The sequence below is a fragment of the Staurois parvus genome, unplaced genomic scaffold, assembly GCF_062004578.1.
Source record: "Staurois parvus isolate SC_StPar_1 unplaced genomic scaffold, SC_StPar_1.0 ptg000173l, whole genome shotgun sequence".
In the NCBI taxonomy this organism is placed as follows: Eukaryota; Metazoa; Chordata; class Amphibia; order Anura; family Ranidae; genus Staurois; species Staurois parvus.
Window position 1 is genome coordinate 2,744,500 of NW_028317969.1, and position 15,010 is coordinate 2,759,509.

The following is a 15,010-nucleotide window of genomic DNA, read 5'->3' on the forward strand; positions in this document are numbered from 1 at the left end:
CACGGAAACCTGGATCCAGCCCACTGACTCTACCTCCCCTGCTGCACTCTCCTATGGAGGTCTCACCTGGACCCACTCACCCAGGCCTAACGGTCGTAAAGGTGGTGGGGTTGGTCTGCTCCTGTCACCGCAGAGCACCTTCCGAGTCCTCCCAAACACCCCCTCCCTATCCTTCTCCTCCTTCGAGGCCCACTGCGTCCGACTATTCTCCCCAACCCCCCTGAAGATTGCTGTGATATACCGGCCTCCTGGATCTATACCCCGCTTCCTGGATGACTTCTCCTCCTGGCTACCCTTCTTCCTCTCCTCTGAGCTACCCACCATCATCCTTGGGGATTTCAACATCCCTGTCAACCTCGACAACCCAGACACAGCCCGTCTCCTCCACCTAACCTCCTCCTTTGCACTTGCACAGTGCATACAATCCACCACCCACTCCAACGGTAATATCCTTGATCTTGTCTTCTCCAACCGCTGCGCTCCCCACAACCTCACTAACACCCCCTTCCCTCTCTCTGACCACAACCTGATTACCTTCTCTATCTCCTCATCCTCCAATGCCTACCCCTCCAAATGTCACACTACTACCAGCCGTAACCTCCGCAACCTTAACCTTGCCCCCCTCCACTCTGCAGCTGATCAACTCCACGACTGCATCCTCCCCGTCCTGCCCCGACTTGGCTTTGACCGCCTACAACAATGCGCTGTCAACAGCCCTTGACTCACTAGCGCCTTTAACCACACGCAACATCAGACCCCGACCGCTCCAGCCCTGGCAGACTGATCACACCAAAACCCTCAAACGACAAAGTCGTGCCCTGGAGCGACTATGGCGCAAAACCAAATCCCAACAAGCCTTCACCCGCTATAAATCTGCCTTCCGCACCTACACCTCCTCCCTCCATGCTGCCAAACAGGCCTACTTCTTGACCCTCATCAAGGCCCTCTCCTCCAATCCTCGCCGACTCTTCTCTGCCTTCAACTCTCTACTCTCTCCACCCCCACCTCCACCCAGCACCTCACTCACTGCCCTTGAGATTGCCAATCACTTCAAAAACAAGATTGACACAATTCGCAAGGACATTGCCGCAACTCACGCGCCCTCTCAACCCGTCCCCTCTCACACAGCTACCCCCTTATCCCCCCTCCCCCTCGACATAACCCGCAGGGACTTCGTCGCTGCTCAAACTCTCTCCAACCCCCTTCACCCTCACTCAGCTACCCCCTCATCACCCCTCTCCCACAGCCCCACCACTGCTCTGACCTCCTCTTCCACCCCACCCTACATTCCTCATACTGAAGCTCCCCCCACACTCCGCACCTTTGACCTTACTACCATCGAGGAAGTCTCCAAGATCCTCTCTGATGCCCGCCTCACCACCTGCCCCCTCGACCCTATCCCCTCACAACTCTTACGACCTTCCTCCTCCTCCATCCTACGCTCCCTCACCCACATCTTCAATCTCTCCCTCTCCTCAGGCACTTTCCCCTCCCCTCTGAAACATGCACACATCACCCCCATACTTAAAAAGCCCTCCCTGGACCCCAACAACCTCAGACCCATCTCCCTGCTCCCATTTACATCTAAACTCCTCGAGCGCCTAGTCTACACCCGCCTATGCTCTCACCTCAACGACAACAACCTCCTCGATCCCCTACAGTCCGGCTTCCGTCCCCTACACTCCACCGAAACTGCCTTACTCAAACTCTCCAACGACCTGCTAACCGCCAAAGCTAATGGCCACTATTCAGTGCTCCTACTCCTTGACCTCTCTGCGGCCTTCGACACAGTCAACCACCCCCTCCTCCTCAAAAAACTACACTCCCTCGGCCTCAGAGATTCTGCTCTCTCCTGGCTCTCATCCTACCTGTCACAACGCTCCTTCAGCGTTACCTATAATGCTACCACCTCCCCCTCACTCCCCCTCTCTGTTGGGGTCCCTCAAGGCTCTGTCCTCGGGCCCCTTCTCTTCTCCATCTATACCTCCTCCCTTGGCCAACTCATACACTCTCACGGCTTCAACTACCACCTCTATGCCGACGACACACAAATCTATCTCTCAACCCCCCACCTCACCCCCTTGGTCTCAGCCCGAATCACACACCTACTGAGCGACATATCAGACTGGATGTCGCTCCACTTCCTTAAATTGAACCTCTCCAAAACCGAGTTTCTTGTCTTCCCCCCAGCCCGGACACCACCCCCCATTGATTTCTCCGTCACATCCAACAACGCTACCATCAAACCCGCCCTGCAGGCCAGAGTACTGGGTGTCATTCTGGACTCCAACCTATCCTTCCAGCCCCAAGTCCAATCTTTAACAAACTCGTGCAGACTCCACCTCCGCAACATCGCCAAAATCCGCACGTTCCTAACCCCAGAAACCACTAAACAGCTCATCCACTCCCTCATCATATCACGATTCGACTACTGCAACTCCCTCCTCACTGGCCTGCCTCGCCGCTGGCTATCCCCGCTTCAGTCCATCCTGAATACGGCTGCCAGACTCATTCACCTTTCCAACCGCTCTGTCTCCGCCACCCCCCTCTGCCAATCCCTCCACTGGCTTCCGATTGCGCAACGGATCAAATTCAAAATCCTAACGCTGACGTACAAAGCTGTCCACCATACTGTCCCGAACTACATCACTGACCTAATATCCAAGTACCGCCCAGCACGCACACTCCGCTCCTCACAAGACCTCCTTCTCTCTAGTTCCCTGGTCTCCTCCTCCCATGCCCGCCTCCAGGACTTCTCCAGGGTGTCACCCATCCTCTGGAACTCCCTGCCCCAACCCATCAGATTATCACCTACTCTCCTCTCCTTTAGGCGCACCCTGAAAACCCATCTCTTCAGGGAAGCCTACCCCACCCCCTGCTAACTTGACCAACCTCCTCCACTCTTCCTACCACTCCATCCCCCACAGCTATCTCCTCCTGTGCCACCATCCCCTCCCTCCTAGATTGTAAGCTTGAAAGAGCAGGGCCCTCGATCCCCTCATGTTTTGCATTGTATTGGTATTGTTCTGTCACATGTTCTGTCCCCCTTTGTAATGTACAGCGCTGAGCGAAATATTGGCGCTTTATAAATACTGTATAATAATAATAAGGGGGGGGGCACGCTGATGGGGATGTCTGACCTAAAGGGGGCACACTGATGGGGATGTCTGACCTAAAGGGGGCACGCTGATGGGGACGCCTGACCTAAGGGGGGGGGCACGCTGATGGGGACGTCTGACCTAAGGGAGGCACTCTGATGGGGACGTCTGACCTAAGGGAGGCACTCTGATGGGGACGTCTGACCTAAGGGAGGCACTCTGATGGGGACGTCTGACCTAAGAGGGGGGCACGCTGATGGGGACGTCTGACCTAAGAGGCGGGCACGCTGATGGGGACGTCTGACCTAAGAGGGGGGCACGCTGATGGGGACGTCTGACCTAAGAGGGGGGCACGCTGATGGGGACGTCTGACCTAAGAGGGGGGCACGCTGATGGGGACGTCTGACCTAAGAGGGGGGCACGCTGATGGGGACGTCTGACCTAAGAGGGGGGCACGCTGATGGGGACGTCTGACCTAAGAGGGGGGCACGCTGATGGGGACGTCTGACCTAAGAGGGGGGCACGCTGATGGGGACGTCTGACCTAAGGGGGGTACGCTGATGGGGACGTCTAACCTAAGGGGGGCACGCTGATGGGGACGTCTAACCTAAGGGGGGCCCGCTGATGGGGACGTCTAACCTAAGGGGGGCCCGCTGATGGGGACGTCTGACCTAAGGGGGGGGGCACGCTGATGGGGACGTCTGACCTAATGGGGGGGGCACGCTGATGGGGACGTCTGACCTAAGGGGGACACGTTGATGGGGACGTCTGACCTAAGGGGGACACGCTGATGGGGACGTCTGGCCTAAGGGGGTGCTCTGAAGGGGACGTTTGAACTAAGGGGGCCGCTCTGAAGGGGACATGTAACATAAGGGGGCACGCTAATAGGGACGTCTGACCTAAGGGGGGGTGCAAGCTGATGGGGACGTCTGACCTAAGGGGGCACGCTGATGGGGACGTCTGACCTAAGGGGGCTCGCTGATGGGGACGTCTGACCTAAGGGGGGCACGCTGACGTCTGATCTAAGGGGGGGGGCGCGCTGATGGGGACGTCTGACCTAAGGGGAGCGCGCTGATGGGGACGTCTGACCTAAGGGGGGGGGGGCACGTTGATTGAGACGTCTGACCTAAGGGGGGTACTCTGAAGGGGACGTCTAACCTAAGGGGGGCACGCTAATGGGGATGTCTGACCTAAGGGGGGGGGCACGCTGATGGGGATGTCTGACCTAAAGGGGGCACGCTGATGGGGATGTCTGACCTAAAGGGGGCACGCTGATGGGGATGTCTGACCTAAAGGGGGCACGCTAATGGGGACGTCTGACCTAAAGGGGGCACGCTAATGGGGACGTCTGACCTAAGGGGGGGGGGGGCACGCTGATGGGGACGTCTGACCTAAGGGCGCACGCTGACGTCTGACCTAAGGGAGGCACTCTGATGGGGACGTCTGACCTAAGGGAGGCACTCTGATGGGGACGTCTGACCTAAGGGGGGGTGCACACTGATGGGGACGTCTGACCTAAGGGGGCACGCTGACGTCTGACCTAAGGGGGCACGCTGATGGGGACGTCTGACCTAAGGGGGGCACGCTGACGTCTGATCTAAGGGGGGGGCACGCTGATAGGGACGTCTGACCTAAGGGGGGTACGCTGATGGGGACGTCTGACTTAATGGGGGGAGGGGGGGCACGCTGATGGGGACGTCTGACCTAAGGGGGGTACGCTGACGTCTGACCTAAGGGGGGCACGCTGATGGGGACGTCTGGCCTAAGGGGGGGGGGCACGCTGATGGGGACGTCTGACCTAAGGGGGGTACGCTGATGGGGACGTCTGACCTAATGGGGGGGCACGCTGATGGGGACGTCTGACCTAAGGGGGGCCTGCTGATGGGGACGTCTGACCTAAGGGGATGGGGGGCACGCTGATGGGGATGTCTGACCTAAGGGAGGGGGGGGCACGCTGATGGGGACGGCTGACCTAAGGGGGGCACGCTGACGTCTGACCTAAGGGGGACACGCTGATGGGGACGTCTGGCCTAAGGGGGGGGGGCACGCTGATGGGGACGTCTGCCCTAAGGGGGGGTGCACGCTGATGGGGACGTCTGACCTAAGGGGGCACGCTGATGGGGACGTCTGACCTAAGGGGGCTCGCTGATGGGGACGTCTGACCTAAGGGGGGCACGCTGACGTCTGATCTAAGAGGGGGGGGCGCGCTGATGGGGACGTCTGACCTAAGGGGAGCGCGCTGATGGGGACGTCTGACCTAAGGGGAGCGCGCTGATGGGGACGTCTGACCTAAGGGGAGCGCGCTGATGGGGACGTCTGACCTAAGGGGGGGGGGGGCCACGTTGATTGAGACGTCTGACCTAAGGGGGGTACTCTGAAGGGGACGTCTAACCTAAGGGGGGCACGCTAATGGGGATGTCTGACCTAAGGGGGGGGGCACGCTGATGGGGATGTCTGACCTAAAGGGGGCACGCTAATGGGGACGTCTGACCTAAAGGGGGCACGCTAATGGGGACGTCTGACCTAAAGGGGGCACGCTAATGGGGACGTCTGACCTAAGGGGAGCGCGCTGATGGGGACGTCTGACCTAAGGGGGGGGGGGGCCACGTTGATTGAGACGTCTGACCTAAGGGGGGTACTCTGAAGGGGACGTCTAACCTAAGGGGGGCACGCTAATGGGGATGTCTGACCTAAGGGGGGGGGCACGCTGATGGGGATGTCTGACCTAAAGGGGGCACGCTAATGGGGACGTCTGACCTAAAGGGGGCACGCTAATGGGGACGTCTGACCTAAAGGGGGCACGCTAATGGGGACGTCTGACCTAAAGGGGGCACGCTAATGGGGACGTCTGACCTAAAGGGGGCACGCTAATGGGGATGTCTGACCTAAAGGGGGCACGCTAATGGGGACGTCTGACCTAAGGGGGGGGGGGGCACGCTGATGGTGACGTCTGACCTAAGGGCGCACGCTGACGTCTGACCTAAGGGAGGCACTCTGATGGGGACGTCTGACCTAAGGGGGGTACGCTGATGGGGACGTCTGACCTAAGGGGGGTACGCTGATGGGGACGTCTGACCTAAGGGGGGTACGCTGATGGGGACGTCTGACCTAATGGGGGGGGCACGCTGCTGGGGACGTCTGACCTAAGGGGGGCACGCTGCTGGGGACGTCTGACCTAAGGGGGGCACGCTGATGGGGACGTCTGACCTAAGGGGGGCACGCTGATGGGGACGTCTGACCTAATGGGGGCACGCTGATGGGGACGTCTGACCTAATGGGGGGGGGAGGGCACGCTGATGGGGACGTCTGACCTAAGGGGGACACGCTGATGGGGACGTCTGGCCTAAGGGGGGCACGCTGATGGGGACGTCTGGCCTAAGGGGGCGCTCTGAAGGTGATGTTTGAACTAAGGGGGCCGCTCTGAAGGGGACATGTAACCTAAGGGGGGCACGCTAATGGGGATGTCTGACCTAAGGGGGGGAAACGCTGATGGGGATGTCTGACCTAAAGGGGGCACGCTAATAGGGACGTCTGACCTAAGGGGGGGGGATGCACGCTGATGGGGACGTCTGACCTAAGGGGGCACGCTGACGTCTGACCTAAGGGGACACGCTGATGGGGACGTCTGACCTAAGGGGGCACGCTGACGTCTGACCTAAGGGGACACGCTGATGGGGACGTCTGACCTAAGGGGGGCACGCTGACGTCTGATCTAAGGGGGGGGGGCACGCTGATGGGGACGTCTGACCTAATGGGGGGGGAGGGCACGCTGATGGGGACGTCTGACCTAAGGGGGGTACGCTGACGTCTGACCTAAGGGGGACACGCTGATGGGGACGTCTGGCCTAAGGGGGGGGGGCACGCTGATGGGGACGTCTGGCCTAAGGGGGGTACGCTGATGGGGACGTCTGACCTAATGGGGGGGGGGCACGCTGATGGGGACGTCTGACCTAATGGGGGGGGGGGCACGCTGATGGGGATGTCTGACCTAAGGGGGGGGGCCACGCTGATGGGGACGTCTGACCTAAGGGGGGCACGCTGACGTCTGACCTAAGGGGGACAAGCTGATGGAGACGTCTGGCCTAAGGGGGGGGCACGCTGATGGGGACGTCTGCCCTAAGGGGGGGGCACACTGATGGGGACGTCTGGCCTAAGGGGGTGCTCTGATGGGGATGCCTGACCTAAGGACGTCTGATGTAGGGGGGACACTTGATGTAACGTGGGGGAGGGAATTCTAATGGGGCATTTGATGTAATGGAAGGGGATGGGGTATTCATTTATAAAACCGTTTTTGTTTCTGCCTACAAAGTACAATGTGACCCTCATAGTATTTCCCGGGAGCTACCTGAAAACTTATGTAGGGTGGTGAAGCTGGGCCAGCACAGACGGTAATAAGCCCCTCCCAGAGGGCTGTGCGAGGACCTTGCCTCTGCCCAAGACACATCTAATGCTATCATTCTGTATTGGCGGACAGGCGTCCCCTCCCCTATATACAGTATTAGTCATATCAAAGCGCCATTCGTCTTAGCATGCGGTCTCCTGATCACCCAGCAGCCCCTTACCATCACTAGGTGCCCGGCAGGTCTGGCTTCCGCCTCTCCTTCCCCACTTTCACCTTCAGCGTGCCTCTCCGCTGGGCGCCGCCATGTTGGCCGGTCAGCTGACCGAGCGTCAGAGGCCACATGACCGCGGCGCGCTCTGAGAAAGAGAGTGTCAAGCTGCGTGTGCACCTGACATGACCCCGCCCAGTGTGTGTGACATGACCCCGCCTTCGCCCTCCTCCTCCAGTGTGTGAGTGTGTCTGCGGAGCGCCGGGGAGACGATGTGCTGCCCCCAGCCATGCCTGATGCTGCCCACTGGCCTGCTATGGCTGCCTGGAGCAGGTTCCCCCACCTCCTAATCCCCTCTCTGCCAGGCTGCATGGCACCCTTGTAACCCCTCCCCCTGCAGCTGGCACACATTACACACATAGGATGAGCTGGTGACTGGCACCGCAGGGACATCACAGCCAAGCAGTGTGTGTGTGCACAGCCAGGGGGGAGCCAAGCAAGCTTCACCCCCCCCCCTCCTGCCAGCCTGTGGAGGATCAGTGCCTTGCTTGCCACCCCAGCAGCATGACTTCATCACAACTTTTGGAGATTCTTTATTTTTTTTTATCCAGATGGCAATATTTTTTTTTATGCAGATTTTTTTTTCATCTGTTAAAATAATCCAATAAATGTCTAGCCAGCCTTCCTCCTGGATCTGTAATGCCCCGGTGACTACACCGCCACACATTCCCGTCTTTTCCTTTCTCGGGGGTCACCCGGCTCGTCATGCTGGACTTTGAGTTACATTGGCATTGACTTTAATAACAGACCTGAACTACTCCTGGTTGTACCCACCTCGGTGTCCTCCGTAACAGCCAGTGAGGGGTATTACTAAGCATGCCAGTGAACAAGAAAGGTGGGCTATTCATTACTTCCCCTTCTGCTTGTACCGTGCTTTCTGAAAGAAAATTATTTTCTTGTCTATTTGTTTTTTTGTTTTGTTTTTTTTGTATTATTAAGTTGTTAGTGCGATTTTCATGTTTTCAGTTATTTAATACCATATACTTTTTTATTCAAAGTGTATTTTTGTGTTTTTTTATATTTTATAATATTTTTTGTTTTAAGGGTAATTGTTAATGTTCCTTTTTCCTTTTTTTTTTTTTTTTTTTTTTTTTTTTTTTATATATATATTTTATTTATTTGTATTTATTTCAGGTACTTATATAACACTGTTAATTTACATATATATTGGACATTCACATCAGTCCCTAACCCTCAGGGGGCGTACAATCTAAGGTCCAAGCTGGCTGCACATTATGCAAATTTCTTGTTCAATTTTTACAAAATTTTACTAACTATTGTATAATGTGTGTATATGTGTGTATGTATGTATGTGTGTGTATATGTATGTATGTGTGTATATATATATATATATGTATATTTATTTTGTATATTGTGTGTGTGTGTGTGTGTGTGTGTGTGTGTGTGTGTGTGTGTATATATATATATATATATATATATATATATATATATATATATATAAACTATGAAGTGCAAGGGCTTGGCTGATTACATACAATTTGAAAGTGTTTAGGTTTGACCTCATATTATATGGTTGTGGTTCCATTCACATCAGTCCCTGACCCTCAAGGAACATACAATCTAAGGTCCCTAATGCAGGCCATAACAGGTCAAAAATTGGCTGTTTTTTTTTTAAATAAAAAAAGGAAAAATCAGTGGTTCAATCGGCCGACGTTACTACCAACGGTAAAAAAATCGGTCGATTTTCGTCCCGTCTACGGCCGGCATTTTTACTTCTGTCCCTTGCAGAGAGCTCCGCTATTCTATTTGAAATGAAAAAGTCTTGCAGTTGCAACAGTCAGCGGTGGACTGACCATTTGGAAACTCAGGCACTGCCCGAGGGCCCGGGGTCAGTAGGGGGTCCCATAAGATGCTCCTGGTACCTTTTTCATAGGCTTTTTTGAGTTTTGGCAAGGACACGGGGCCCCACGATCCCCTATTGCCCGGGGGCCCCATGAGTTGTCAGTCCGCCCCTGGCAACAATATATCCATTTTGTATCCATTTCAGATACAGATGTTTTATTTGGATACAAGTAGATACATTGCTGCAACTGCAATACTTTTTCATATAAAATATAATAGCGAACTGGAATTCCTCCTCTTCTTCCTCCCCCCCCCCCAATTTTTTTTTTTTTCCAGCCGAAAAATCGGCCGATTTTCAACCCATCTATGGCCCGCATAACTCGCATCCATACATACACATACTAGGGCCAATTTAGTCAGGAGCCAATTCACCTACCAGCATGTCTTTGGAGTGTGAGAGGAAACCGGAGTACCCGGAGGAAACCCACACAGACACAGGGAGAACATGGAAACTCCAGGCAGGTGATGCTGTAGTTGGGATTCGAACCAACAACCCTAGTACTGCCAGGCGGAAGTGCTAATCATTTAGCCATTGTGCTGCCTCTTTTGCAGTTATTTATTATTTTTCACTTTTTTTTGTGTTTTTATCTTTTTTTTTTTTGTTTCATTTTGTAAGGGTAATGTGTAATGTACTATTTTTTCCATTGTAAACTTTTTTTGCAGGTTTTTATTGCTATTTTTTAAGTGTTATTTTTAAGGTTTCTGTGTAACATACTATTTTTCCAATATTCTAACATTTAATACTTTTTTTGCAGTTATTTTTTGCTATTTTTGTATATTCTTTAATTTAGTGTTATTTTTTTTAAGGTTACTGTTTAATATAATATTTTTCCATTTTATACTTTTTTTTTTGCAATTATTTATTATTTATCACTATTTTTTCATTTTCTAATCTTTAATTCTAATCTATAATTTATAATTATTGTTTTTCTTTTTAAGTTTAATGCGTAATATACTATTTTTTGGTATTATTACATTTTATACTTTTTTGCAGTTGCTTATTACTTATAGCTTTTTTTTCATGTTCTATACTCTACAATTAATGTTGTTACTTTTATAAGGGTGATGTGTAATATACTATTTTTCAGCATTTTTACTTGTTATACTTTTTTTGTAGTTATTTATTCTATATCACTATTTTTTCATATTCTCTATTTTATAATTATTGTTTTTCTTTTTAAGTTTAATGCATAATATACTATTTTTCTGTATTTTTACATTTTATACTTTTTTGCAGTTGCTTATTATTTATCGCTTTTTTTTCATGTTCTATGCTCTACAATTAATGTTATTATTTTTTTAAGGGCTTGCTTATTTTTTAGCACTTTTTTCATGTTCTGTACGCTGCAATAATGTTGTTACTTTTTTAAGGGTAATGTACTATTTTTTCCCATTGTAAACCTTTTTTTTGCAATTATTTATTGCAATTTTTTCATATTCTATAATTAATGTTATTTTTTTAAGGTTGCTGTGTAACATACTATTTTTCCAATATTCTGCCATTTTATACTTTTTTTTTGCAGTTATTTTTTGCTATTTTTGCAAATTCTTTAATTTAGTGTTATTTTTTTTTAAGGTTACTGTTTAATATACCATATTTTTCGCTCCATAAGACGCACCTAGGTTTTAGAGGAGAAAAACAAGAAAAAAAAATATTCTGAACCAATGGATTGCAGACACAGTACAGGGGATGACCAGAGACTGCAGACACAGTACAGGGGATGACCAGAGACTGCAGACACAGTACAGGGGATGACCAGAGACTGCGGACACAGTACAGGGAATGACCAGAGACTGCGGACACAGTACAGGGAATGACCAGAGACTGCGGACACAGTACAGGGGATGACCAGAGACTGCGGACACAGTACAGGGGATGACCAGAGACTGCGGACACAGTACAGGGGATGACCAGAGTCTGCGGACACAGTACAGGGGATGACCAGAGACTGCGGACACAGTACAGGGGATGACCAGAGACTGCGGACACAGTACAGGGGATGACCAGAGACTGCGGACACAGTACAGGGGATGACCAGAGACTGCGGACACAGTACAGGGGATGACCAGAGACTGCGGACACAGTACAGGGGATGACCAGAGACTGCGGACACAGTACAGGGGATGACCAGAGACTGCGGACACAGTACAGGGGATGACCAGAGACTGCGGACACAGTACAGGGGATGACCAGAGACTGCGGACACAGTACAGGGGATGACCAGAGACTGCGGACACAGTACAGGGGATGACCAGAGACTGCGGACACAGTACAGGGGATGACCAGAGACTGCGGACACAGTACAGGGGATGACCAGAGACTGCGGACACAGTACAGGGGATGACCAGAGACTGCGGACCTTTGGGGTGGGAGGGGGAACGGGTACCTGAATTTGACAGGCACCCGCTCCCACTTCCGCGGAGTTGTTCTTCCCTCTTCTTCCCGCGGCGGCTTCTGTGACAGCCGGGTGCCCACTGCGCATGTGCGAGAAGCTCCGCGCTTTGTGAATGACCCGGAGCCTTCTGGGACCTGTCATGTGTCCCAGAAGACAGCGGACCATTCACAAAGCACGGCGCTTCTCGCGCATGCGCAATGGGCACCCTGCTGTCACAGAAGCCGCTGCGGGAAGACTGCATCGCTGGAGCGAGGAACAGGTAAGGTCCTGCAGGAGAAAACAGCTGAGCGGCCGGCCCAGTATTCTGACATGATGGCGGCAGAAATACCGGACCGGCTGCTTTACATTCGCTCCATAAGACGCACTGACATTTTCCCCCCTTTTTTGGGGGGAAAAAGTGCGTCTTCTGGAGCGAAAAATACGTTAATATTTTTCCAATATTTTTCCATTTTATACTTTTTTTTTTTTTTACAATTATTTATTTATCACTATTTTTTCATATTGTAATCTTTAATTCTAATCTCTGATTTATAATTATTGTTTTTCTTTTTAAGTTTAATGTGTAATATACTATTTTTCAGTATTTTTAGGTTTTATACTTTTTTGCAGTTGCTTATTATTTATTGCTTTTTTCATGTTCTATCCTCTACAATTAATGTTGTTATTTTTTAAGGGTTTGCTTATTTTTTATCACTTTTTTCATGTTCTGTACTCTACAATAATGTTGTTATTTTAATAAGGGTAGTAATACTGTAATATACTATTTTTCAAGATTTTTACATGTTATACTTTTTTTGCAGTTATTTATTATATATATCACTATTTTTTCATATTCTATATTTTATAGTTATTGTTTTAAGTTTAATGTGTAATATACTATTTTTCATTATTTTTGCATTTTATACTTTTTTGCAGTTGCTTATTATTTATCGCTTTTTCATGCTCTATACTGTACAATTAATGTTATTTTTTTAAGTGTTTGCGTATTCTTTATCGCCTTTTGTAATCTTCAATACTCCTATAATTAATTATATTTTTTAAGGGTTTGCTTATGCTTTAGCGGTTTTTTTCATATTCTGTATTCTACAACTACTGTTATTTTTATAAGGGTAGTGTGTAATATACTGTTTTTCAACATTTTTACATTATACTTTTTTGCAGTTATTTATTATTTATCAGTATTTTTTCATGTTTTTTCTATAATTTGATGTTTTTTTCAGGGTAATAATATACTATTTTTCAACATTTTTCTGTATTATACCCTTTTGCGATTTATTTATTTTGCAGTTTTTTTTCTGTTGTATATTTTATAATTTAGAGATGTTATTTTTTTTTTAGGGTATTGTTTAATGTACATTGTGTTCAACATTTTTCCTTTTTACACTTAGTTATTATTATTTTTTTTATTCTATATGTGTTATAACATTTTTTAAGGAAATATTTAATATATTTTTCAAATTTTTAATCCAAGCAGTTTGGATTATTAGTATTTTACAATTTTTTAAAGGCGCTGTATATTTTCATTGTCATTATCATGAAAGTATAATAATGATGATTAAGTATTGATTAATGCTTGCATTTATTTTTACTTAGGCGTGTTTACCTAATTGTAAATGTATTAATATTCATTTTTATATTGTTTAATTACGATTGAAGTGGTTATGATTCATGCTCCCTGTTTCATGTGTTGATAAAGATCCCATGTTTACTGTTTTGTTTGCTATAATGTAAATTTTAATATGCATTTCAAAACGTGTTGCCATAAGTAAATATCCATTTTCACTCATGCATGATTCATTGTCCTTTTTTATCCAATTTATTGGTATTATGCACCAAGGCATTCATTAAAAATACAGTCAGGTCCATAAATATTGGGACATTGACACAATTCTAACATTTTTGGCTCTATACACCACCACAATGGATTTGAAATGAAACGAACAAGATGTGCTTTAACTGCAGACTGTCAGCTTTAATTTGAGGGTATTTACATCCAAATCAGGTGAACGGTGTAGGAATTACAACAAACGTAATGGGACAATTGGCTTCTCAGCTGTTCCATGGCCAGGTGTGTGTTATTCCCTCCTTATCCCAATTACAATGAGTAGATAAAAGGTCCAGAGTTCATTTCAAGTGTGTTCTTTGCATTTGGAATCTGTTGCTGTCAAGTCTCAAGATGAGATCCTAAGAGCTGTCACTATCAGTGAAGCAATCCATCATTAGGCTGAAAAACAAAACAAAGCCATCAGAGAGATAGCAAAAACATTAGGCGTGGCCAAAACAACTGTTTGGAACATTCTTAAAAAGAAGGAACGCACCGGTGAGCTCAGCAACACCAGAAGACCCGGAAGACCACGGAAAACAATTGTGGTGGATGACCGAAGAATTCTTTCCCTGGTGAAGAAAACACCCTTCACAACAGTTGGCCAGATCAAGAACACTCTCCAGGAGGTAGGTGTATGTGTGTCAAAGTCAACAATCAAGAGAAGACTTCACTAGAGTGAATACAGAGGGTTCACCACAAGATGTAAACCATTGGTGAGCCTCAAAAACAGGAAGGCCAGATTAGAGTTTGCCAAACGACATCTAAAAAAGCCTTCACAGTTCTGGAACAACATCCTATGGACAGATGAGACCGAGATCAACTTGTACCAGAGTGATGGGAAGAGAAGAGTATGGAGAAGGAAAGGAACTGCTCATGATCCTAAGCATACCACCTCATCAGTGAAGCATGGTGGTGGTAGTGTCATGGCGTGGGCATGTATGGCTGCCAATGGAACTGGTTCTCTTGTATTTATTGATGATATGACTGCTGACAAAAGCAGCAGGATGAATTCTGAAGTGTTTCGGGCAATATTATCTGCTCATATTCAACCAAATGCGTCACAACTCATTGGACGCCGCTTCACAGTGCAGATGGACAATGACCCAAAGCATACTGCAAAAGCAACCAAAGAGTTTTTTAAGGGAAAGAAGTGGAATGTTATGCAATGGCCAAGTCAATCACCTGACCTGAATCCGATTGAGCATGCATTTCACTTGC

General features: G+C 49.0%; 2 protein-coding genes across 3 annotated transcripts in view; one reads left to right on the plus strand and one right to left on the minus strand.

Moving 5' to 3' along the window:
* The window catches only part of TMEM126A (transmembrane protein 126A), a 28,871-nt gene extending 21,054 nt beyond the window's left edge, over positions 1–7,817 (minus strand). Inside the window, exon 1 of the mRNA XM_089676770.1 lies at positions 7,661–7,817. Within this exon, the coding sequence (XP_089532896.1) occupies positions 7,661–7,663 (3 nt within the window). The 5' untranslated portion in view covers positions 7,664–7,817. The remainder of the gene's footprint in view (positions 1–7,660) is intronic.
* Positions 7,818–7,851: 34 nt separating this feature from the next.
* Positions 7,852–15,010, plus strand: part of DLG2 (discs large MAGUK scaffold protein 2) — a 2,035,798-nt gene continuing 2,028,639 nt past the window's right edge. The window contains exon 1 of one of the 2 annotated variants that reach the window (XM_089676759.1): positions 7,852–8,543. In XM_089676759.1, coding sequence (XP_089532885.1) covers positions 8,525–8,543 — 19 coding nt within the window. In that variant the 5' untranslated portion in view covers positions 7,852–8,524. The remainder of the gene's footprint in view (positions 8,544–15,010) is intronic. The other variant, XM_089676760.1, reaches the window with a different exon arrangement.